Source organism: Mauremys mutica, chromosome 8, assembly GCF_020497125.1.
Source record: "Mauremys mutica isolate MM-2020 ecotype Southern chromosome 8, ASM2049712v1, whole genome shotgun sequence".
NCBI lineage: Eukaryota > Metazoa > Chordata > Testudines > Geoemydidae > Mauremys > Mauremys mutica.
The window spans coordinates 82083759-82107302 of NC_059079.1; the positions used below are offsets into that span (position 1 = coordinate 82083759).

The window sequence follows — 23544 nt, forward strand, 5'->3', positions numbered from 1 at the left end:
AGAACAGGATTGGATTTTTGTGTCCCTATGATGTTTGTGCATATGTTTAATTAGCTGGTGGCAACAGCTGATTTCCTTTGTTTTTCTTTCTCAGCTCGTGTGTGTGTGTGTGTGTGTGAGTGAAAGGGCTTGAGAGTACCCCACAGGAAGGAATTCCCAAAGGCGCCTTTCTGAGATCTTAAAAGGGGTGTGTTTTTATTTGCTTTTTGCATTTGAGTGATGGCAGCATCTACCTGTCCAAGGTCAGAGAGAAGCTGTAACATTGGGAGTTTAATACAAGCCTGGAGTGGCCAGTATTAATTTTTAGAATCCTTGTGGGCCCCCACCTTCTGCACTCGAAGTGCCAGAGTGGGGAATCAGCCTTGACATATGCTGATGGAAGAATCCCTCCTATCAGTGTAGGTAGTGTCTACACTGTGCTGCTTTAGTGTTCTAAATGTAGACAAGCTCTCAGAATGTCAATTAGGGCAGGTCTACACTACAGCAGGGATTGGCTCTCTGAGATTGATCCACCGGTGGTCCATTTAGCGGGTCTAGTAAGGACCCGCCAAATCGACTGCAGTTCGCTCTCCAGTCGACCCCTGTACTCTACTCCCGATGAGAAGAGTAAGGTAAGTCAACAGGAGATTTTTCTCCCATCAACTTCCCCCCCGCACCATGGTGTAGGCCCCAGGGTAACTCGACTCATTGACTCCATCTACGTGAATACATGAGTTGCGTAGTGTAGGTCGACTTACCGCGGTAGTGTAGACATAGCCTTTAATACAAAGTGGAACAGATTGTAAAGCATAAGGAGTTACCACATGTTGGAAGAGACCATTCAAGATGAAGTTGGCAATTAACAACTCTGCAGTCATAGCACAAAGGAGGATTAGTGGGTTACAGATTGCTGTAATGAAATGTAAATCCAGTGTCTCTAGTCACACCAGGATTTTTAGTATCTAGTACAGAGGTGGGCAAACTGCAGCCTACCGTCCTGCCCGACCCTTGAGCTCTCAGCCGGGGAGGCTAGCCCCTGGTCCCACCCCTGCTGTCCCCCCTCCCCCGCAGCCTCAGCTCGCTGTGCTGCCAGCACTCTGGGCAGCGGGGCTGTGAGCTCCTGCTGAGCAGCACAGCTGCGAGAGCCACCGGCCTGCTCCGGTGCTCTAAACTGTGCAGCAGTATGGCTGGCTCCGGCCGGGTGGTGTGGCTGCCAGTCCTGGTGCTTTGAGCAGCATGGTAAGAGGGTGGGGAACAGGGGGTTTGGATAGGGGCAGGGGCTCCAGGGAGGTGACAGTAGTGGACAATGAGCAGGGGGGGTTGGATGGGTCAGGGGTTTTGAGGGAGGTAATCAGGGGTCAGGAAGTGGGAAGGGGTGGATAGGGGATGTGGGCCAGGCTGTTTGGGGAGGCACAGCCTTCCGTACCTGGCCCTCCATACAGTTTCAGAAAACCGATGTGGCCCTCGGGCCAAAAAGTGCCCCCCCCTCCCAATTTAGCACAATGATGAATTTAAGCTGCGAGGCTCATTTTTTTGAGAGGTGTTGAGCTGTTTTCCCATGAGGATGAGGACTGAGAAGCCAGACATGGAGCAATGACTTTGTGGTGTTTGCCGCAGGTGAGAAGGTGTTTTTATCTTTTTCTCATGTGTCTGTGCAAGCTCATTTGAGAAGGTAGGTATTGTCTGGCTTCAGCTGCAGAACAGCTGTGGGAGCGGCTGACACACTGGGCGACGTGGGGGGGAGGGAAGAGGAGGCAGGCTGAGGCAAGGCAAGGGTCTGGTCTGGGGTCCTTCTCAGCTGCTGCCAGGGCACCTCCCCAAGCAGTGGGACCTGCCTGTCATTGTTGCTTCCTGCCCCTGCTGAGCCAAGCCTTGGAGCCAGCGGAAGCTATGTCTACACTGCAAAACTTGGCCTAACTTACACCAGCCTATGGCCATCAGAGTTATTAAATCGCTTGTGTGTGTGCAGACGTGGCTCCTTGTGTCAGTGGGGCACGTCCTCACCAGGAGCGCTTGTACTGATTGTAAAAAAAAAACAGGAGTACTTGTGGCACCTTAAAGACTAACACATTTATTTTAGCATGAGCTTTCGTGAGCTAAAGCTCACTTCTTCGGATTGTATTGTCAGTGTGGGGCATTGCAGGATGGGTCCTGACAGCTAGTAAAGTCAACATAAGCAATGTCCACACTGACGTTGCATCGACCTAATAAAGTAGTGTGACTCTAGGCGGCTCAGGAAGGTGGTGTTACTAAACCACCGGAGACAGGCTACGTCGGCATTTGGCGGGAGACAACTTTAAGTGAAGGGGGGGGGGATGGATAGTTCAGAACTTTAAGTGAGGCCACTTCCACAGCTAGGTCAAGGTGACGCAACTTATATCGCCCTTCCCCTGCAGTGTAGCCCAGGCCAGAGCAGCGAGGGCAGGGGCAGCAGCTAGGGGCGGGGAGTCCACCCCGTGTGGGCAGGGAGCCGGCACAACGAGCACAGGCACATCTGGGATGCTAGCTGCGCCTCTTAAAGGGCCAGCGCCAGTTCGCCTCGCGGTCCCCTCAGCGGCGTGGCGGGGGAGGGGCTCCCCCGGAAATGCCTGACCCCTTGCACAAGCCTGGGGAGAGGCGAGAGAGAAAGATGAGCGGGCCGCGGCAGGAACAGGCGACGGGAGGGGGAGGGGGAGCTGGAAGAGGCGGCGGTCTGTGATTGGTCGGCGGTGGGTGGGGTGAGCGGTGCTGTTCTCGCGGCGGGGGGGGAGCTGGCGCGCCGAGGCCGCGCTGCTTATTGGGAGTTGTAGGCAAAGCCTGCTGGCTTGCTCCTGACGTCCTGCATCTCCCATCGTGCCACGCGCACAGAAGGCGGAAAGAGGAGGGTGGCGCGGGGCATGCTGGGCGCTGTAGGTAGAGAACGGCTCCTAGGCGCCTAACAGACTGCGGCTCCCATCGTTCCTTGCGCGGGACCCCGGGGCCGGGGCGGAGAGGGCAGCGCTGCGGCAGCGGCGATCGAGGCGGGCGGACTAGAAGCTGAGGAGCCGCTGAGCCTCCCTCTCTCCCTCCCCATCGTGTGGAGCCCTAGAGCGGCCGCGGCTCCCGGTGCCGGCCGCCATCTTGTGCTGGTGGGAGCCCAGTGGGGCACCCGGCGCCCCGGCCACGAAGGTGGAGTGCGAGTGGGGCCGCCCCTCTCCTCCCAGCTGCCTGGACCCGCTTCCATCGCCTCAGGGCCCTGTCGCGGCAGAGGACCCGCCTCGAGAGAGCGGCTTCCCCTCCGCCGCTACCCCCTGCTACAGGCCTGCCGCCGCTCCCGTCTAGAGCCAGCTACACCCCGATCTGTAGGTGCTGCGAGCAGGAGCACCCTCCTCCTCCTCCATACCCCCTTCACCCATAGCCTGCGTCGGTCCTGCCGCCGCAACAGCAGCAAACGGGAGCAGCCCCACAGAGAGGGAAGCCGTGTCCACCCCAGCAGGACTTGCACTGCCCTAGAACTGATGCCACCATCCCCTAGAGGAGGCGGGTCCTCCTAACGGAGCCCTGCCCGGACTCCAAGGGCCAGGTCCTTGCCTCTCTACTCCACCCAGGCTGGAGAGACACTCCTTACCAGCCTAACCTAGGGAGGAGACATTTCTTCCCGCCCCCACGCTTGTGCCTCTTCCCCTGAACTAGAAAAACAGTTCAGGTGCTGCTGCTATCCCAGACCTTGAGGAGACGCCCACTGACTGAACTCTGCTGCTTTCTACCACCCACGAGCCCGACGCACCAGATCAGGAGATAAGAGACCCAGCCCTGACAAGCTGCTGACACTTCCCGCCCCATCAGGAGAGAGAGAGAAAGAGACCCATTCAGAGGTGCTGCTCCTGCTCCTCGCACCCACCGATATCAGGAGAGGAAGCTACACAGAGCTACTACAACTGCAAAGACATGAAGATCAAGGATGCCAAGAAACCATGTAAGCCTGGGTGTAATTACACACACAAATTTTGGTTTAGGAAGGAAGAGGCATTTATTTTCCATTTGTGGGTGGGTTGGAAAGACTGGTGTAAAATCGGGCTCCCTTTCTTCAAATTGATCTTGCTTATAAGTACAGAAGTTTTCTGGTTTATGTGAATCTCTTCAGCTCTTGGTTGTCTGTTCTAGAAAATCAGCTGAGCTCTGAAATCATGTTTCTTTAGCAACTAGAATTAATCGTGTTTTTTTTTAAATATATGGGAGGCCCCTGTGATGGGAGCTACATATGTAGTTACATAATAAAGTGTTTCTGATTGGGGGGGGACTTTTTACAGATGGAAGGAAGGACAGGCATTGTTTTGAGGGGGTGAGGGGCATGAGACTTTATTCTGTTAACTTAGATACACTGATGAGTTATTAACAAGCAGTTGCATGTCAGTGGCCAGTCAGTTACTTGGATATTCTTGTGCCTTATAAAGCTTCTTGAAGGTAGGGTGGGGGGATACAGAAGGGGAACCATATTTTAAAAAATTAATCAGTGTTACAAGATGACTTTTGTTTTTTTAAGTACTCTTTTCACAAGTGTAGTCCTAATATTTCTTACACTTATTACTATTCATTATTGTTTATATTGTGGTAACACCTAGAGTTCACAATTGGGGATAAAACCTCTGTTATGCTAGGTACTAGACACCCATGATATAGAAAAGATAGTCTTTGCCCCACAGAACTTTAAGGCTTTTGGGTAGCACTCATCACCATAGCATATGAACTTATGCGATGTCGGTGAGTAGTATTATTCCCATGTGATGGTTGATCAGCTGAGATTGCCCAGGATCACTAAGAAGATCTCTCTGAGCTTGAAGCAGAGTCCACCTATTTTGAGTGCCTGTCTAGAGATTATCCTTTTTTTTTTTTCCTGTTGGTCAAATTTAAGGAATATCACAGGCTGAAATGTACTACTTAAAACTATCACAGTTAAAGTTTGCAAACCCAAACAGCCTGACCTTTTTCCTGTTTGTGACGTTCATTTACTTATTTAAAGTTGCCGTCTTATGTGGGTGTGGGTGTTCGTTTTTCCCCTTAGAAAAGCTTAATGGTTGAAAAATTATATAGTAAATGTCAGCACCCTACTGCTAAAACAGCCATGTGATAAAACACCATTAAATATGCACATCATGGAAGAAATATTAGTAAGGCTGTAGAAGCAGAATTATAAACATAAAATTGATTTAAGTTAAGAAAAATATTTTTGTTATGTTAACACTTATTTTATGCACTAGAAAAAGATTAAGTACCCCATATTGTAGTGGAAACTAAGGTTGCTAAGTACACTGCAGAATTGTTCTCAAGTGAACAATACATTTATACTGATTTTTAGAAAATGTCTTCTGAACAGAGCGTTTTCTTCTAATGCTGTCTCCAAACTGAAACAGTTTCAGGGGGTGCTGTCAGTCTCTATGGTAATGGGCTACACCTCTATAGTAGATCAATATTTTAAAACAATGCTAGTCTGATTGCACATAACTGGTATGAACTGTTAATTTTAGTAGCACCTCTGAGTTGCACAAGTGCTGTAGGGGATCATCAGTGACACCATTAAGACTTGTCACTAATAACTGAAACTATTTGAACATGAGAATTAACAGTTTTAGGTCTGTAACTTCAAAGCTTCATATATATTTAATCAATGAATTTTAAGTTTGGCCTGAAGATACTCTTCATTTTATGACAGATAACTAGTGAATTTATTAGCGCTCATGGCCAAAAGGGAAAAAAAAGTGATACTCTAAGCTGTTAATTTTTTTCCTGATCATACAAATATATAGGGAATCCTAAAAAAGTGTACATATACAATGTGTCACTTTAGTTGCTGATACCTGAACAGGCAGCAATAGTTTCAGTTTTTTAAAGTGGACGTTGGAACCATTTTCCAACCCTTATTCATATGAGTTACCCAATCAAAGTCAATGGAATAACTATTGGGTGTCAAGTATCAGAGGGGTAGCTGTGTTAGTCTGGATCAGTAAAAGCAGCAAAGAATCCTGTGGCACCTTATAGACTAACAGACGTTTTGGAGCATGAGTTTTCATGGGTGAATACCCACTTCGTTGGATGCATGCAGTGGAAATCTCCAGGGGCAGGTATATATATGCAAGCAAGAAGCAAGCTAGAGATAACGAGGTTAGGTCAATCAGGGAGGATGAGGCCCTGTTCTAGCAGTTGAGGTGTGAAAACCAAGGGAGGAGAAACTGGTTTTGTAGTTGGCAAGCCATTCACAGTCTTTGTTTAATCCTGATGCCAACTATGCCCACATATCTACACCAGCGACACCATCACAGGACCTAACCAGATCAGCCACACCATCACCGGTTCATTCACCTGCACGTCCACCAATGTAATATATGCCAGCAATGCCCCTCTGCTATGTACATCGGCCAAACTGGACTGTCTCTACAGAAAAGGTTAAATGGACACAAATCAGATATTAGGAATGGCAGTATACAAAAACCTGTAGGAGAACACTTCAACCTCCCTGGCCACACAATAGCAGATCTTAAGGTGGTCATCCTGCAGCAAAAAAACTTCAGGACCAGACTTCAAAGAGAAACTGCTGAGCTTCAGTTCATCTGCAAATTTGACACCATCAGCTCAGGATTAAACAAAGACTGTGAATGGCTTGCCAACTACAAAACCAGTTTCTCCTCCCTTGGTTTTCACACCTCAACTGCTAGAAGAGGGCCTCATCCTCCCTGATTGAACTAACCTCGTTATCTCTAGCTTGCTTATATATACCTGTCCCTGGAAATTTCCACTACATGCAACCCACAAAAGCTCATGCTCCAAAACGTCTGTTAGTCTATAAGGTGCCACAGGATTCTTTGCTGCTTTTATTAGGTGTAAGGAGTAGGTACATGAATAAGGGCTTGAGAATTGGACCAACAGTATCAGATTTATCCAAATTTATAACTAGACAGTAAGTATCAGTGTTCAGTAAATATTGGGGGATATGTCAGTACATAACTGTGTTTTACTGAGGCTTTGGCTACACTTACACTTCAAAGCGCTGCCGCGGCAGCGCTTTGAAGCGCTAAGTGTAGCCAAAGCGCCAGCGCTAAGTGTAGTCAAGCTAAGCGCTGAGTGTAGTCAAAGCGCTAAGTGTAGTCAAATCTCTCCCAGCGCTGTCCGTACTCCACCTCCCTGTGGGGAATAACGGATAGCGCTGGGAGCGCAGCGCTGGGGCTTTGACTACACTGGCGCTTTGCAGCGCCGCAATTTGCAGCGCTGGAGAGGGTGTGTTTTCACACCCTGCTGCAGCGCTGCAAATTTGTAAGTGTAGCCAAGCCCTGAGCAAATAGCACATGCGGGTGCGGGAAAGCCTAAGTCTTGCTTACAAAAGGAAATGTGCCAGTTGCTAACAGATATCAGTAGTGACTGGAAGCGAAATAGCTTAAAAAGCATTAAGAACAAGTGTAGACAATATGCAACCATATTCAACACAATTAAAGAAAGCATGGTTGCAATGGGTAAATTTCCTAGTGTAAACGGGATTATAATAAAATACTGGCACCCCAGTTAGTCCTCTGCAGCTTTAACAATGATGTTATGAATTCTAAGAAATGCCCCCACTTGTGTTTTTTTTGCTTTAAAAAAAACAACAAATTCTCTCTATTGTTAGTACTAGTGTATCTCCACTGATGGTAGAGACAGTGAAAGTGAAGCTTAGTTCTCTCAGAGAAGATGGTGGCTTCTGATAGCATTATTTTCTCTGAGGGCAACTAGGCTTCACACTCACATTTTCTAGTGGAATGCATTGACCATTTTGAAAATATATATCTTAGTTAAAGTTACTTTTAACCCCACTTTGAAAGCATTGGGAGATGGCAGCCATCATGGAAGAGGGGATTTCTTTGCGGAAATTGTTGCAGAAGAAATATAATAAGACTAAAGAATAACAGTAGTCATAACTTGGCATCTGCCTAGCTATTGCTAGATGGCAACTTTTCTTTACCACAGCAGAGGTAACTTTTGGAGGCATTTGACAGAAAGGATGGTACTTGCTTTACAGATTTTGACAGTTTTTCCTAATTCCTATGGGGCAGTATGAGAGGGCTTGTGAAGGTGTTTGTGGGCAAATGCAACACAAGTAACTTCTGTAAATTATTGGTTGAAAGATTTTCCTATGCCTGATCTTACTAAGACAACTATGTCATGACATTCTTAGTCACAACTGATTCTCATTTGACTGAGAAGCTTGTAATGAATGGGAAAGGGCTTCTTTTTTTTTTACGTAAGAAGAAAGTATTTCTTTGTAACAGGCATTTGTACATTCTGTTTAATCACAAAACCAGAGAAGTAATTTAAGAGCTAGAAAGATACAGTTCTTGGAAGGACTGAAGAAATAGATTTTTGTAGAAGATAACATGGTGTGTGACATTTTGTCATCCATTTTCTTTTTTACAGGCTTAACTTTGATTACTATAGACAAGTTTCAGGTTAATATTTTTCCTGACACTGAACTGCCTTTTGTAGGTGCTCGATTTAAATTCTGAACGGTAAGATTACTACCTTCCAACACTCGCTGGCGGGGGGTGATTTCGCTCATTGCCAGCGGGGAAGAAGAGGGAATTGTGGGGTGAGGGTGAAGGGGGGTATCAAGGGGGCAGGTCTGTTCCCCCACCCCCCTTAATAAAGAAACTTGACTTTTTAAAAACAAAAACAAAAAAAACCCACTCAGCTGGAGGGGATAGCATCGGACACACCTACTAGTCAAAGTTCTTATTTGTGAGGAGGGTTGTTTACAAGCCAAATGTGGCAAGTTTGGGGACACCTACAGCAAAAAATTAGTTTGTTAGAGCTGCTGAAATAATACACATTTTCATATATTGTAAGTGATAAAATTTTCAGTGTTAAAGAACTTCAAGCAAGTTAATTCTTTCACTAATGTAGTGTGTATAAGATTTATATTAGATATAAATGTTGCTACTAAACCATACTGATGATGCAACTTGATTTAGAACTCAAATTCTGTGTCATGTAGTTTTCATGTACATGTGGACACTTGTTTACGTTCTGTTGGGAGAGAAACAAGTTCAAAGTTCAGTATGTATGCTTTTACTGTTTCTACCATGTGACTCAGAAGAGTTGGAAACACACAGATTTGAACTAACTACTTTCTCAAGAGTATTTCGTCCAATTCATCTTTTTTCCAAAACAGTTAGATTATATATACAAATTGTACTATTGATATTTGCCTAAAACTTAACCTGTAAATTATCAGGAGTTTAAAAATGGGTGAAAAACTACTAGCTGATTAAACTGAAGTATATGCTTATGCATTTGCTTTAGTGCAGTCTGGTTAGGAATAAGATTTGGGTTAGTTTTGATTACAAACAAAACCTATTTACCTAACAAGATCTGTGCTAGAAGTCATATTTTAGAGATGAGTTAAATGATTAGAGTATGTGATATTGTACAGGTGTTTTGTAAAGTGCTCTTGCATTGTTGGCTAATTGAAATTGAGATTTTCATGTTGTTGCATGAAATTTTGCATTTTCATGTTTAAAATGGTGGTGCTGTATATGTCTGAGGCAGTACCTTAACTATCATTTCCTGATATTTGCAAGTTTCCTTTCTTCTAACGCTCACCTTTCTTTGTGGGAGAGACCTTAACTGAGCATTGCCTGGTTTTCTAATGTTCTAATGAAGTCCAACACCCAAGAATATTACAGGAGTAGAAGGCATTGTTTTGTAGCAGCCCTGTGCAGTCAGTCTTCAAGACCTAATCTCATGGGCTAAGAACAGCTTGCTTCCTCTTTTTTTTTTTTCTGTCAACTGCTTCCAAGTGTATTGGACCCTTGTAATTGGGGGAGACACCTTGGAAGGACAAGTACAAGGTATATTCTGTGAGGACAACAGCTGAAATCTGTATCTCGTTTCCAAATGGCTCAGGGGAAGAATAGAGAAATCAAAAAAGGAAAAGGCAAGAATGCTCTCCTTCCCCTGACTAGATCTTAGGGTTACGTAATAGGTAATAATTGGAGATATACCAATCTCCTAGAACTGGAAGGGACCTTGAAAGGTCATCTAGTCCAGCCCCCTGCCTTCACTAGCAGGACCAATTTTTGCCCCAGATCCCTAAGTGGCCCCCTCAAGGATTGAACTCACAACCCTGGGTTTAGCAGGCCAATGCTCAAACCTCTGAGCTTACCCCCCCCGATATAGATTATAGAGAGGTTGGGAGCTCTCCCCAGCCAGGCATAGTTCTACAACCATTACACTTCCAGCATAGTGTTGAGGTGGTGTTGTCAGTCAACTCAGTTTTTCCTTGGTCTTGCGATCATACTACCATCAGTCTATCCCTAGCCCTCTCATCCAAAAAAACGGTCATGGCCCATGCTGAATGTGAAAATGACACTCATAGAATGCCCTTGTACATCCCAAGTCCAAAGCACTGTACATGCTGTATCATACCACGCTCAAAAGCAAGAAGGCCTCAAAATTAACTCCCTTGATGAATCAGGTAGAACATAAGGTGAAAAGAAAATCTCCATTTCGGAGCATGCCCCATTTCAGAGATGCATCAACATCTTATATAGAGAGGTCATAGACCTTGTATAAGGAAATATACAAACTAGATGTGAAATCCTCAGCGGTGTCATAAGTGGTCCAAAGGTGGTGATGCAAGCAGGAAGTAGTGCCTGGAGCTTGAGCAAACTGTATCTAAATAGTGTTAGAACCAGAACTTCTCTTATTGCCATCTGTATGTTAATCTTGCTGATTGATCAGCACCCACAGCGAGATTCTATGAAGGGGAAATGTATATGTGCTTACCTGTATTTTCTTTCACATAATAAAGATACACATAATGAGCCCATTTTAGGCAGCTTCTACTGAGTGAGGGGTTCAAGAGTGTGAAAAGATTACAAAGACTCCAGCAGTATGGAAATTCTCAACTAGTTGGCTCTTCAGGAGTAGGGTTTGTTTTGGTGTTTTTTTGTTTGTTTTTTAACAGTCTGGTTCTAGCTCTAGCCTGCTTACAGCTCTAGAGACCTATTGTAGGATTGATAAACTTGGATACATTTTCCTATTTTGTCACTGTCAAGGTGCACAGCTGGCTCCTACAGTGCCCTGCATATAACCCACTTAGTAAGAGAGCAAAATGCTGCTGTTTTTCCTGGGAGCAAATTTCATATAAACTAAATTATTATGGTTTATATAACCAAGAAACCTCTCTGAAAAAGGTTCTTACCTATGTTTCATAGTTCTAATATAAATAGTGAACTAGTGGCATTTTGCATGTTAAATGCAGTAAAACAACCCCCAAAAACCTCCCTATGTTAAGGTTGCAACCTTTTCACAAATAAAAGAAATTTTAAAAAAATAATCTTTTAAAACCTATTGACCAGAACTGACTTAACTATGTTCTAGGGTTCTATCATCTTCTGACATGAGGTAGAAGGAAAAAATCTGATCCTTCTCTAAATTCTGTAATTTGGTGTCGAAAATACCCTCCTTCCAATAGCGAGTAGATACCCCCAAAAGAAAGCTGTATTGGATAACACTGGCATAAAAATATGTTTCAAGTTGAAAAATGGGAAGCTTTTCATCTTAAGCTGGCTTTCTCTGTTTCCCTCAATTGTTTTTTTTTTCTTTTTTTTGCTTTGTGCCTGTTTTTTTATTGGGTATCCAAGAAGCATACACTTGTTCCTGTAAATCAGATTAAAGTTCCAAAGACTGGTAGGTGTCTAAATTCATAAATTAGTCCCGGGCCTCTCTCCACAAACTTTAAACATTAACAGCTGAAATCAGAAGTATCTACTGTGCAGATGCCGGGGATTCTTTCGCAATTATTGGGTGACAAACAAGCAAAAGAACATGTTTTAATTACATAATATCTCCATAGAGCAGAAAGGATCCTTTGTATTTTGTTTAAAGTTCCAATTACATATTAACTGAATGGATTAAAACAACTCCCAAGGACCCTTTCTGGTTTATTAGGTAAATAAAATTTCCCCTTTCTAGTCTTCACTTGAGTGAAGTGCTACTGGCTAATAAAATGAGAAACCTTTTAAAATCTGGAGTAGAGCTGCAAATCAAGCATGCATCTATATGTTAACTAGATACGCATGAAGATTTTTTTATTTTATGTAATTGATCTGAGTGGCTTGTTGGGCAGAGAGGTGTGTTCATGTATTAAACCCTGTATATTTATTCTGCAGATTAGAATTCCTGTGTTCCTGCATCCGTTATTACGCTTGGCTGCTGTCTTCGCTATACTGTATTCAGATTGTTGGGCTCTCAGTGTGCCAGTAGTGTTCCTTACCACGCTTCTGATCCATTTTGGGGGGAGAAAGTTATGGACTCATGAGTCTGCGGTTTTATAGGCAGTTACCTGCTCACTTATTTTTTCTTTGAGATGCCAAAGAACATGGTACCTGATAAGTGAACTGCTAGGTGTAGACAGTTACTGACTAGCAAAATGAAACTGAGTTCAATTTTTTTTATTGGATATGTTAAAGAAATAGAATAATATAAGATATTTAAACATTCAGAGCTATTAATACTACAGAAACCATTGCTAGCCTAGCACTAAAATTAGTTGCAATATACTGAAACATTACCTAGACTTAAAAACGTGGTGCTAGCTTCTTGGAGAAAGGTCCAACAAAAATTCAGCTTCCCAGATGAAAATTACTTGTAGAATATCTGTGTGGGAGGTCAGGGAGCCAGAGGAATCATTTCTCCCAATGCCCAGACATTTATAAGAACTTTCTACTTCCAAGTGCAAGTATTGGCCCTCAGGTAGATAATTACCATTTTAAAAAAAAATCATTTGTGTGTTTTGGCTGGTTCTCTTCCTGTCTTGTACATACTCTAACATCTGGTAGTGTTCTATGAGAATCCATTTCTCCAGATCTATAGCAGCTCTTAAGTTCCTTTTCCTTTCCAAGTTTTGCATGGATGTCCATTAAAACATGGCATTAATGATCTTACACATATAAACAGCTTGAGGCAAGCGTTGATTAATTTGCTATACAGACACTCCCTGGGTTATGCAAACCCGACTTAACGCAAATCCGCACTTACGGAAAAAGTTCTGTAAGCTGCTTTTTTTTGCGTAATTGTCTGGTATATGTTCCTGACTTACACAAAATTCGACTTATGCAAGACGTTCCGGAACGGAACGCTTGCATGAGTCGGGGAGTATCTGTAGTATCTATTCAGTTATCTCCGTACCACCTCCACTAATTATCTGATACAATTTGGAATTAAATTTTGGACATGTTGGACATATTCTTTTTTTTTTTCCCCTGAATCCTGCACCAGTGTTCAGTATAAACTGGATCTCAATTGAGTTTAAGAACAAGGGCTTGTTCTGAGTAGCTTTGGAAAAATAAGAGGCTAATTGTCCCATTCAGCATGCACTTGGAGAAATAAATGTGAGATTCCAAGTTTGGTATTCAGAAGGTCCAGCTGGGAAGTCAGATGTTTCTAAAACCAGAAAATTATTTTATGATATTTGTTGAGATCTGTGTCATTGAAGTTAAATCATTGAAGAAAACTGACTTCTCTTCTGTCCTTCTCTACACCCCCACACATTCACTCTGTTTAGGTATGAAGATAGAAAGACTTTGTGTTCTGAGTTTAATAGCCTGGCCCCAGTCACAGTAGTCAACAGGTTTATCTATAGCTAATATGGAATGATGATTATCACCTTTTGCTGGGGTTCTGCTGGGTTTTAAAGCAAAGGACATGTGAGCCAATTTCTTCCTATTTAAAGATTTTTATTTATTTTATTTTTACATCAAAGTATGTTCAGTTTTAATCACAATTTCTTCCTTTCCTCACACCTTTTTAAATGATGCAATATCAACCCAAAGATATGGTACTGTGTTAAAATAGTTTGCAGCAATGCAGGAGACATGGAGAATCTCTTTAGTCCACACTTTTTGTGAAAGACATATACATGTCAGAGATAGGGAGAACACTCTTAGAATAGGAAATATTAGGCTGTGAATTTCAAATATAGTAACAGTGCAACAAGCTATTTTAAGAGCTGGTGGAAGTGTCATTTTCAGACTTACTTTGGGCTAGATTTGAAATCTATTTATTGGAGATTATTTAGGGATAACATCAGTTGTGCCACAATAAATGGGAATATACTAGATGAAACTACTCACAATCCTCTCCAACACAGTTCTGTAAACTGATTTTACTAGATGCCTGGATATACCAATTGTGATCTTGCCCTATTATATAGCTTAGGCTTCTACAGTGAAAATCATCTTTTTGCACACTGTCACTTCAAACATCTGCAGTGAAGGAAATGTGATTGAGACAAAACACCAGTATTTCAGTAGCATTGGAAGTGTTTCTTAAAGATGACTTCTGTTTTCATACAAGAAATTCCCTTTTTTGAGAAGAAGGTATAGAAACACTCGCTGGAACCCAAACTCAGTAACATTCAATATCTTGCATATTTTTTTAATACACATACTTGGCACTAGTATGCTGCAATTTCTGAGAGCTAGACAACAATTCCTTTTTCATCTCCAGGAATTAGCTCTCTTGGTTCTATTGTACTTTCTTCAGAAATCAGTGGAAAAGTGCCTATTTCTCAAAAGAATTATTAAATGTATTATATGGTCAGGAGAAAATGGGTCTTGGAAAATTTTAGGTAAACTTCCTCTTTAAAAGGCTGTGGGGAGTAGAATACTTTACAGTACATCTATTCGAGCATCGTGTTAGTGGATTTGAATTAGCTTGGGAGACCACATGAAGTCAGGGGGAGAGGAATAAGTTACTTTGTATTTGGTTTTAACCAGGTCCAGTGGAGTACATTTTACAAAGATAACTTCAAAAGAGTGGCTAATAACTTCACTTTTTTTCTTGTCTGGTTCCAAACTTTAAATTCTTCCCTAGCATTGAAGAAAACAAAAAATTAATTTTCCTAATTGAAAGAGTATTCAGTCTTTGTAATCTCAATTTAAGTGATGTGTCAGTTTGGCTTTCTAACAGTGTTAATGGAATACTTTTTCCATCTCCACAGCTTTTCCATGGTTTGGCATGGACATTGGGGGAACACTGGTGAAACTTGCATATTTTGAACCTATTGATATCACTGCAGAAGAGGAGCAGGAGGAAGTTGAAAGCTTGAAGAGCATCCGCAAATATTTGACTTCCAATATAGCCTATGGATCCACTGGCATTCGAGATGTCCACCTTGAACTGAAAGACTTGACGCTTTTTGGCCGAAGGGGAAACTTGCACTTTATTCGATTCCCAACTCATGACTTGCCTACTTTTATCCAAATGGGAAGAAATAAAAACTTTTCAACACTACACACGGTGCTTTGTGCCACTGGAGGTGGCGCTTATAAGTTTGAAGAAGATTTTCGCACAGTAGGTAGCCTACCTTCCCTAGGACTGTGGTCTTTGTTTAAAAAAACAAACAAAAATAATTGGTCACAGCTATTTTATCAGTAGAAGATAGGCAGTGTCTTTCTGGGACAATCTTTTCATACCTTTGACATGCAAAGGCTAAGTAACTACTTGTTAAATGCTGTAACCTCAGAAATATTCTTTCTAGCTTGTTCTATTGGTATTAATAATCAGATTATATTTTTTTTAAAAAGGAAGATGAGATTTGGCATTCATAAGATGGATCTGGTTGAAAAATCTTAATTAAAAGATTACATTAATGAGTTGAGACATATAGGTACTAAAACTTTATATATATAAAAAATGTCCTTCTATTATTAGTGTTTCTGTGTTAGGAAACATTTTAAGATTAAATATTGACGGAAGCCAGGTAGACTGCAGGTTAGATTTCTTACAATCCTTGAAGTAATGGTTAAGTTAAATAGGGCATTGTTTAAGTTTTTAAGTAGTCAGGAACTTTTTTCTTTTTTTGGTATCTTACAAATGAGTGTTTTGCCTTTTAAGGTACACAGGTTTGCAAACGTGATTTTTGACTAATAAAATACTTGGGTATTTTTGGGTGTTTGTTAACTGCTGTTGGTCTGAAATGAGCAAAAAAAGGTAATTTTTGAACAATGGCTTAAAGCATAAGTTCGTGGAAAGCTTAACATCATCCATCTTTAGTAGAGTGCGGATGGGCTTACTTAAATGTCCAGCATAGTTAGTTCATGAACTGTTAATTTTGTCCTTTCCTTTTTCACAGATTGGAAACCTTCAGTTGCACAAACTGGATGAGCTTGACTGTCTTGTCAAAGGCCTGTTGTATATAGACTCTGTCAGTTTCAATGGCCAGGCAGAGTGCTATTACTTTGAAAATGCCTCAGAACCTGAAAGATGCCAAAAGATGCCTTTTAACCTGGATGACCCGTACCCATTATTGGTTGTAAACATTGGTTCAGGAGTCAGTATTTTAGCAGTCCATTCAAAAGACAGCTATAAGAGAGTGACTGGAACAAGGTAGTGACATGAAATCTTAAGTTATGATTTTTGTATGGAATAATGACCCTAATATTTTCTTAAGCTTTCAAATAACTTCTTTGCATGTCTTTTCCATTTGATAAACTGATTTCATGTCCTGTTTAATTACCAGCAGCATTAAGTAAGCTATCGCCATGGCTCTAAGAAGGGGGTGTAGTTTTTTTCTGCTGTGTGGCCTGCAATAGGAGACTAATATCAGTAGTGTGTGGTTTTAGGTTTGTAACTTTTTTTGTTGATTGCACAGCGTTGTTCCAACACGCTTATGTTTCTTCTGCTGTACTGAAGAAAAATGAGAAAGCATTCACTGAAATGATGCAGAAAGAGGAACAAGGACCTGAAGCCAATGATCAGATGTGGGTGCTTCTGGGCATCCTCATCTGAGTTTTCCCTCCCACTGGCACTTTGATACACCTATTTCACTTATCTATTGCAAGTATGAATTTTGGTACCTTAACTTAGGTGCACCATGAAACAGCAAAAACACATTTATTTTTAAACAGTTTACTTAACTTTGCAGCTCAAAATCTTATTATATTTGTGCACATTAGCTGACACCTGTGTAAACATTGTTGCCATGATTCACAACTGACGACTTTGCTAAGCTATACCAAGCTGTGAGCAAGAAGGAAGACAAAACAGTATTTTAATTGAAGGAATGCATTTAGTTGCACAATGTGAGAATGCTGTTTAAAAGTCATTCTTTTCCTCTTTTATTAGTTTAGGTGGAGGGACATTTCTCGGTTTATGCAGTTTATTGACTGGTTGTGAAAGTTTTGAAGAAGCTCTTGAAATGGCATCCAAAGGGGACAGTACACATGCTGATAAGCTTGTCCGGGACATTTATGGAGGGGACTATGAACGTTTTGCCTTGCCAGGATGGGCAGTAGCCTCTAGGTAAGCAAGAGACTCACTTATTTAATTAAATTAAGGCTTTGTATCTCTCATGGAAGTCACAGATTCCGTGACTTCTGCAGTGGCCGGTGAGGCTGGCTCAAGCAGATCAGGCAGCCCCTGGGGCAGTCACACCAACCGCTGCTGGTGCAGTTTGGGTGTAGGAAGGGGCTGGGAGTTGGGGTGAGGGGCAGCGCTTACCTCGGGGTGTGAGGGGGTCCTCTCCAGAAGTGGCAGGCATGTCCCTACAGCTACTAGGGAGAGGGACAGAGGGCTTTCGGCACCGCCCCTGCCTGGAGGCACCGCCCCTGCCTGGAGGCACCGCCCCTGCCTGGAGGCACCGCCCCTGCATAGCTCCCATTGGCTGTGGTTGCCAGTCAATGGGAGCTGCAGAGCTGGAGCTTGTGGCGGGGGCAGCCTGTGGAGGCCCCCAGGCCTTCCCTCCCCCTAGGAGCTGCAGGGACATACCAGCCACTTCTGGGGAGCAGCATGGAGCCTGGTAGGGAGCCTGCCATCCCTCCTGCCACCAGCAACATGCGCTGCTGCTTGTTTCCCCCTGTGCACCACCCCCCACATCAGCGGGCTCCCAGGTAACCCTCCCTCCCCCCACCCCCAAGAGCACCCATGGCCTCCTGGCCCAAGTTTTAGTTAGGGGTGTATATAGTACAAGTCATGGACAGGTCACGGGCCTGTGAATTTTTGTCCGCTGCCCGTGGCCTGTCCATGACTTTTAGTAAAAATATCTGACTAAAATGTAGTCGTAACTATAATGAACTGTTAATGAGGAAATATCACCTTTTCTTGTCTATTAAGACTGAGGTGTTAAGATTTTGAGAGACCTGTGTTCAGTATCTATTAGCAGAACAGTTTTTGCAGTCTTACTATTTCAATTAAATTACTTTTGTGTTTAAAAATATATACAGCTAACCTTTCTGAACATTTTGAAATCAGATAGTAGTAGTTGATTACTAGGTAGAAAGAATGCCAAGGCAGTCCCATTCTGTGTAATTTATTCCTGAAAAACTAAAAAACAGCAAGTGTAGATTTAAAAGAAACAAACAAGCTCTTGCATAGACTATGCACAGGTAAATGGGTAGTCAGGCGTAGAAAGAGGAAATAAAAATTAATGAAAATGTTTGTTTGTCAAACCTTTTTAGTGGCTGTTTGGGATCTTTGAGAGCATTGTTTAATCTGACAACTTCTCCATTTTACAACAGCTCTTCCTGTCTGGGCTTTATTTCCTCACTTTGATACCTTTTTAGGTTAACCAGTCAGGCACCCAGGCAAAGCATTCAACAGGTGCTAGATGAATTCGTGTAGTTTTGAGTATGCTTATATTTTTATACTTGCTGTCTAATGGACATTGAAAAGCTCTTCAATTTGGAAAATATTTTTAATCTTATTGTAGTCATTGGTTTAATTTACCCACCAAATCTAGTACAAGCTGTCATAGTTCAAGAATAGCCAAAACTATTGAAGATCAGGATTCCAGCTGCCTGCATATAGTCTGCTTGTCACTAATAAGTGCAAACCCATGGAGGCATGTCTTCAACTTTAAAAGTTCTAGGTTCCTACAAATTAATTACAACTTTGTCAGCTCTAAGAGCTGAGTTCCTCCACTTGAATACTGGAATGAAAAGACGTCCTCATGGTTTATTTTTGATTTTTATTCTACCTTGAGACCTTCCCTCTGTTAAACCTTCAGATCATCTACTTTATTATTCAGTCATTCATATTGCAATTATTTCCTTAGCTTCTGTCAAACACAGTTGCTAGCCTACCACAAGATTTCATAATTGCAAAGTAGTCTTAGGTCTGTCTCAGGATGGTGGGTAATTATGCCATGAGCAAATTTGAGAATTGGGCAGTCCTCCAATGGTGGAAGGTTAATATTTTACTCTGCTCACTGTTCAGCTTGCTCATTAGTTGGAGGCTAATGGAGCAGCATCCATGTTCTTGGAAGCAGGAATGAGGAATGATGAAACTGGAGAATGAGAATAAAATAAACTTGAAGCAAGGATTTAGTCTGAACAAATAATGGGTTTATCAGTCCTGCTAGAAGTAAAAAATTGAAGGACTGTTTCTATGATTGTATGCATTTCTTTTTCTTTAAATAGGTTCTGCCCCTCCCCAGAGAGATCTTGCTTCTGATTTTTCTTATTTGCCCTCAGTTGGAGTCTATTGTATACCTCCTCTACCCACTTTTTCCCTCTTTCTGAAACTACTAGTGTCTTTAATTTCAGAGGGGCTTGGGATGGGAAACAGTGCTGTTAATTCCATGTTCCCCCAGTTTTGCTTCAGCCACTCCATATGAACAGGGTGACGGTTCTTGTGTCTTCTGCCAGAAAGAGACCACAGGCAAAACACTGACTAGGTATATGAGCTGAAGTTGCTTGCTTTATGTAGGGCCAGCGGCAGGGCAGAATTCCTAAGCCCCAGGAAAATTAGAATTGTGGCAGCACCAGTAAATTTGTATGATTCTTATGATTATGTAGTCACTTTAAATCCCCAGGGCTATTTTATTATACTTGAAATTTTTGTGTTTGGTTATCTTTTTTCAGTGGCACCTAAAGGCAGGAATGGAGCAAAATAGTTTTGTTTAGTGAAGAAGTGAGGCTGACTTTTCAGAAGCTGCAGAATACATCAGTCAGGGCTCAGAATTACCTTTACTTGTTCTGGCTAGTGCTGTGGACTAATCTTGTTCAGCTGTGATTTAAGGTGTTCCTTCATGGAATTCTGTAGGGTAATCAGAAAGATTTAACTCATAGGGACTCATTGTCTTAAAATGTTTGGAGGAAGTATATTTCTTTTTAAGGAATGGATGCAGATACATACCTAACCATCCACAATCTCAGTGGTCAAATTGCTCTGTTCAATGATAATTTGAAAAGGGGGTCAGTTAAGACTGAGGATAAACAGGAGATGTAATTTCCACTACAGCATGGAAACTGTACTCTAAACTTGTTGTAAACACAAATGTATCACTTTGTATTGTTTTTTCTCTCTCCAGTTTTGGGAATATGATCTACAAAGAGAAGAGAGAATCTGTTAGTAAAGAAGACCTGGCTAGAGCTACACTGGTCACGATCACCAATAATATTGGGTCTATAGCACGGATGTGTGCGGTAAATGAGGTAAATGTCTTTAGTCGGAAGGTGAGCTGGGGGAGGGAAATCAAAACATTGCATATGTGTAGTGTAGTGGCTTTCAGTCATTCAGAGGACTAGTAGTATAAAACACTTTTCATTTCAAGTCCTTTATCAAATTCCTAGCTGAGGCCGTTTGGTTCTGTTAACTTGGCATCAGGTCAGAATACTTTTAGTACCTTTTGGGAAGGTTCATAAGGCTTGAGAATGTACTTTGTAGTGGCAAATAAAATGTTTTTTTCTGATTAACAGTGGTGGTGAAAAGGCTTTGTTTTTTGCTGAATTTAAGCTAATTTTTTTAAGTTATGCTTCTAATTATTTCCAAATTAAAATTTGAAATGTTAATTTATGTGAAATTGGTGTTCTCTTCCTGAGGCTCCTGCTTCTCAGAACTTTGCCAGATAGCATCAGGATAAACTTGAGGTTCATTTTCATTATGGGTACTTAAAGCTCCATACAGCAGTGGACAGCCAAGAAGCTTTGATCAACACAGGAAGACACTGAAACTAGTAATAAAAGGACCAAATGTGGCAGCTGAGGTATAGGGTAGTGGAAACCCATGTCCCCTCACCAGCAAGCTCTGGATGAGGAGAGAGCTTTTTCCAGCTCCAACAACTGAGCTAGAGTGGAAATTCCTTAATAGTTACCTAGTAGCCAGAAGCCTGTGTGAAATATGGACTCTGCTTGGAGTCTTCCAGGACAGCACTGTTAAAAATCCAAGGACCTTTGCTTTCCACAATAGGAGGTGGGCAAGATGGGTTTTGCATTTGGATGCTGTTTGACATCACGGTTGGCGATCCCTTTCTCTCTTCTTTCATATCTGCCCCTGGTAGTAAGTCCCCCCGCGCCCCTTCCTCCTAAGCCCTAGTATAATCTGTATGAAGGGTATAAGGTTGAGAGTACATACCAGTAACTTATTGCTAAAGTACATTACAGAAATATTGTCATTATCCTACAACTAAGCATAGTGAACCTAGGAATGTCAAATTATTGTACCTTAAGGTAAGGGAATAAATAGCTGAGGCATCAAAATCAACCTTAATTGTATTTAGATTTTTCCTACCTCTGTCCAGTATTAACACCCAGGTTATTTGGGTGCTTTAACTGCATTTCTGTACCTTTAAATTATGAACTTGTCTACCCCTCCTGCACCTTTATCTTGACAAGTGTCAGTCCTTTGAGTATAGATAGTGGCTGGCACTACTGTACAAGTTTCTGGAACAATTTGGATGTGAATATTCACATCAGTTATTTGTTAGAACTTTAATAAAGCATACTTCTGTTTTTTATATACTTAATTCTCAGACTCCTTCAGTTATTGGATTTTAATCTTGCCATCAGTGAGTGTCAGCTTTATTTTCAACTTCAATGTCCCCATAACTGGAAAATTCAATGAAAATTTTAAAAAAATTCTTAAACTACACTAAATTAAAAGTACATATTAAATGTGAACTCTGGAGTCTCACTTCTAATTGACTTATACCATGCATTCATTAACAGCTGAAGAAATGAACATCTGGAATGTCTCATTGTCTTCGGCTTCTTTACAGTGCTGCCTTGTTGCATATGGATCAAGCAGCATTGTACAGGGCTATGAAGGCATTAAGTCTTGCTCTACCAAGAATAAGTACGTTTGATTTAGTTGGACTTTTAGTTAGGCTATATCCGTGGTTTAAAATACTTTGGTATTTTTCAAATTACATTACAATAGTTTTTTGTAAGAGTCTTGATCTTTTGTTTTAAGGGTCTGTACTCTTCCCCTCTACTCTGAAGCATTCAATATTTAAACCTTTTTGTGACGACCTGTTTTCTTCTCGTCCTAGCTTTTTAAAGCCACACTGGACAGTGAGGAAACTTGTCATAACACTCGTACTGTCTTCTTTCCTTTTTTAGAAAATAAACAGAGTTGTCTTTGTTGGTAACTTTTTGCGTGTGAACACTTTGTCAATGAAGCTTCTTGCATATGCACTGGATTACTGGTCAAAAGGCCAGCTGAAGGCCTTGTTCCTAGAACATGAGGTAAGCGAAGGACACTTACATGTACATATGTGTTGTGCCTTATCCTTAATCCCTAATACCTATTTTAAATGACCGCATAACTGTAGTATCCAGTCACCTTGCAAATATTTATAAAACACTCACAATAGTATCACTTTTGTCTTATTCTTCCTAGCCTATAGAGAAATAGCTGGTTTTGTGTAGGTGGTTGAGAGTATAAATAAAGAAATAGAAGGCAAGATAAGTCCAAGGAATGGATTTTGACTTTACTTGTGAAAAAGTTTATTTTGTGGTAATTTTCTTGCATCAATGAATTCTGGAGTCTGCTTCTATCTTCTGTATTAATAAGCCACATCCTGTGGGTGGACCATTGCATTGTTCTGATGGAACAGCTATTACGGCATATCACAGTTATGGAGGGGGAGCAGTAGCGAGTGCCACTCCCATCTGGGGACTTTGAATGGGATACCAACACAGAGGAAGGCATCAATGTGTTTTGCTTTGCTTTCTACGAGGTGAAGCATTTCAGGGTATCTGGCTTCAGCCACACAGTTTCAATTATTGAAACTTATCTAGGAATTAATACATAAATCAAAGTAGCCAGGTCTGTCTCTTATTCAAATGAGACAGTCTTCTGGTCAGTTAAATTAAATAGGCATTTTGCCACAGGAGCTACTAGCATTTAGACGGATTCAAATGGTTATGGGCAGTCTTAATTTGAGGGCAGATTTTCTCAGGAGTTGAAGATGCAATTTAACCTTATTCCCTTACAGTGCTTCCCTGTTTTAACCTGCATCATCTCAGTTTTTACAAGGTTCAGCTTTAACAAACTATTTTTAATGCGGATGTTGTTTCAGTGAGGTATTGAAAATTCTGGAAGATGTAGAGCTGGGTGTAATCTACATATCACAGGCACTTAACTCAGATTGTCTCATATATCTATTTCATGTGGGGATTAGGATCTGGTATTTTGGGACTCTATAGGTAAGCATCAGGAAGAAATAGTTGCCTATATCAGTTCTCTGGGTTCAGTCTGGGTCCCAGGACTTTGGGGGTTTCCTTTCATCCTGTACGTTCTTGGGGACAATACAGGGATATTTGTTTGTCACCAGCTGCTGCAGAGAGGTCCAACAGA

The 23544-nt window shown here is 41.8% G+C and overlaps 1 protein-coding gene across 1 annotated transcript in view; it reads left to right on the forward strand.

Moving 5' to 3' along the window:
- The first annotated feature begins 2877 nt into the window (after positions 1–2877).
- The window catches only part of PANK3 (pantothenate kinase 3), a 29046-nt gene continuing 8379 nt past the window's right edge, over positions 2878–23544 (forward strand). The window contains exons 1-6 of the mRNA XM_045027630.1: positions 2878–3913; positions 14966–15318; positions 16100–16353; positions 17092–17268; positions 20276–20399; positions 22305–22430. Of these exons, the coding sequence (XP_044883565.1) occupies positions 3886–3913; positions 14966–15318; positions 16100–16353; positions 17092–17268; positions 20276–20399; positions 22305–22430 (1062 nt within the window). The 5' untranslated portion in view covers positions 2878–3885. The remainder of the gene's footprint in view (positions 3914–14965; positions 15319–16099; positions 16354–17091; positions 17269–20275; positions 20400–22304; positions 22431–23544) is intronic.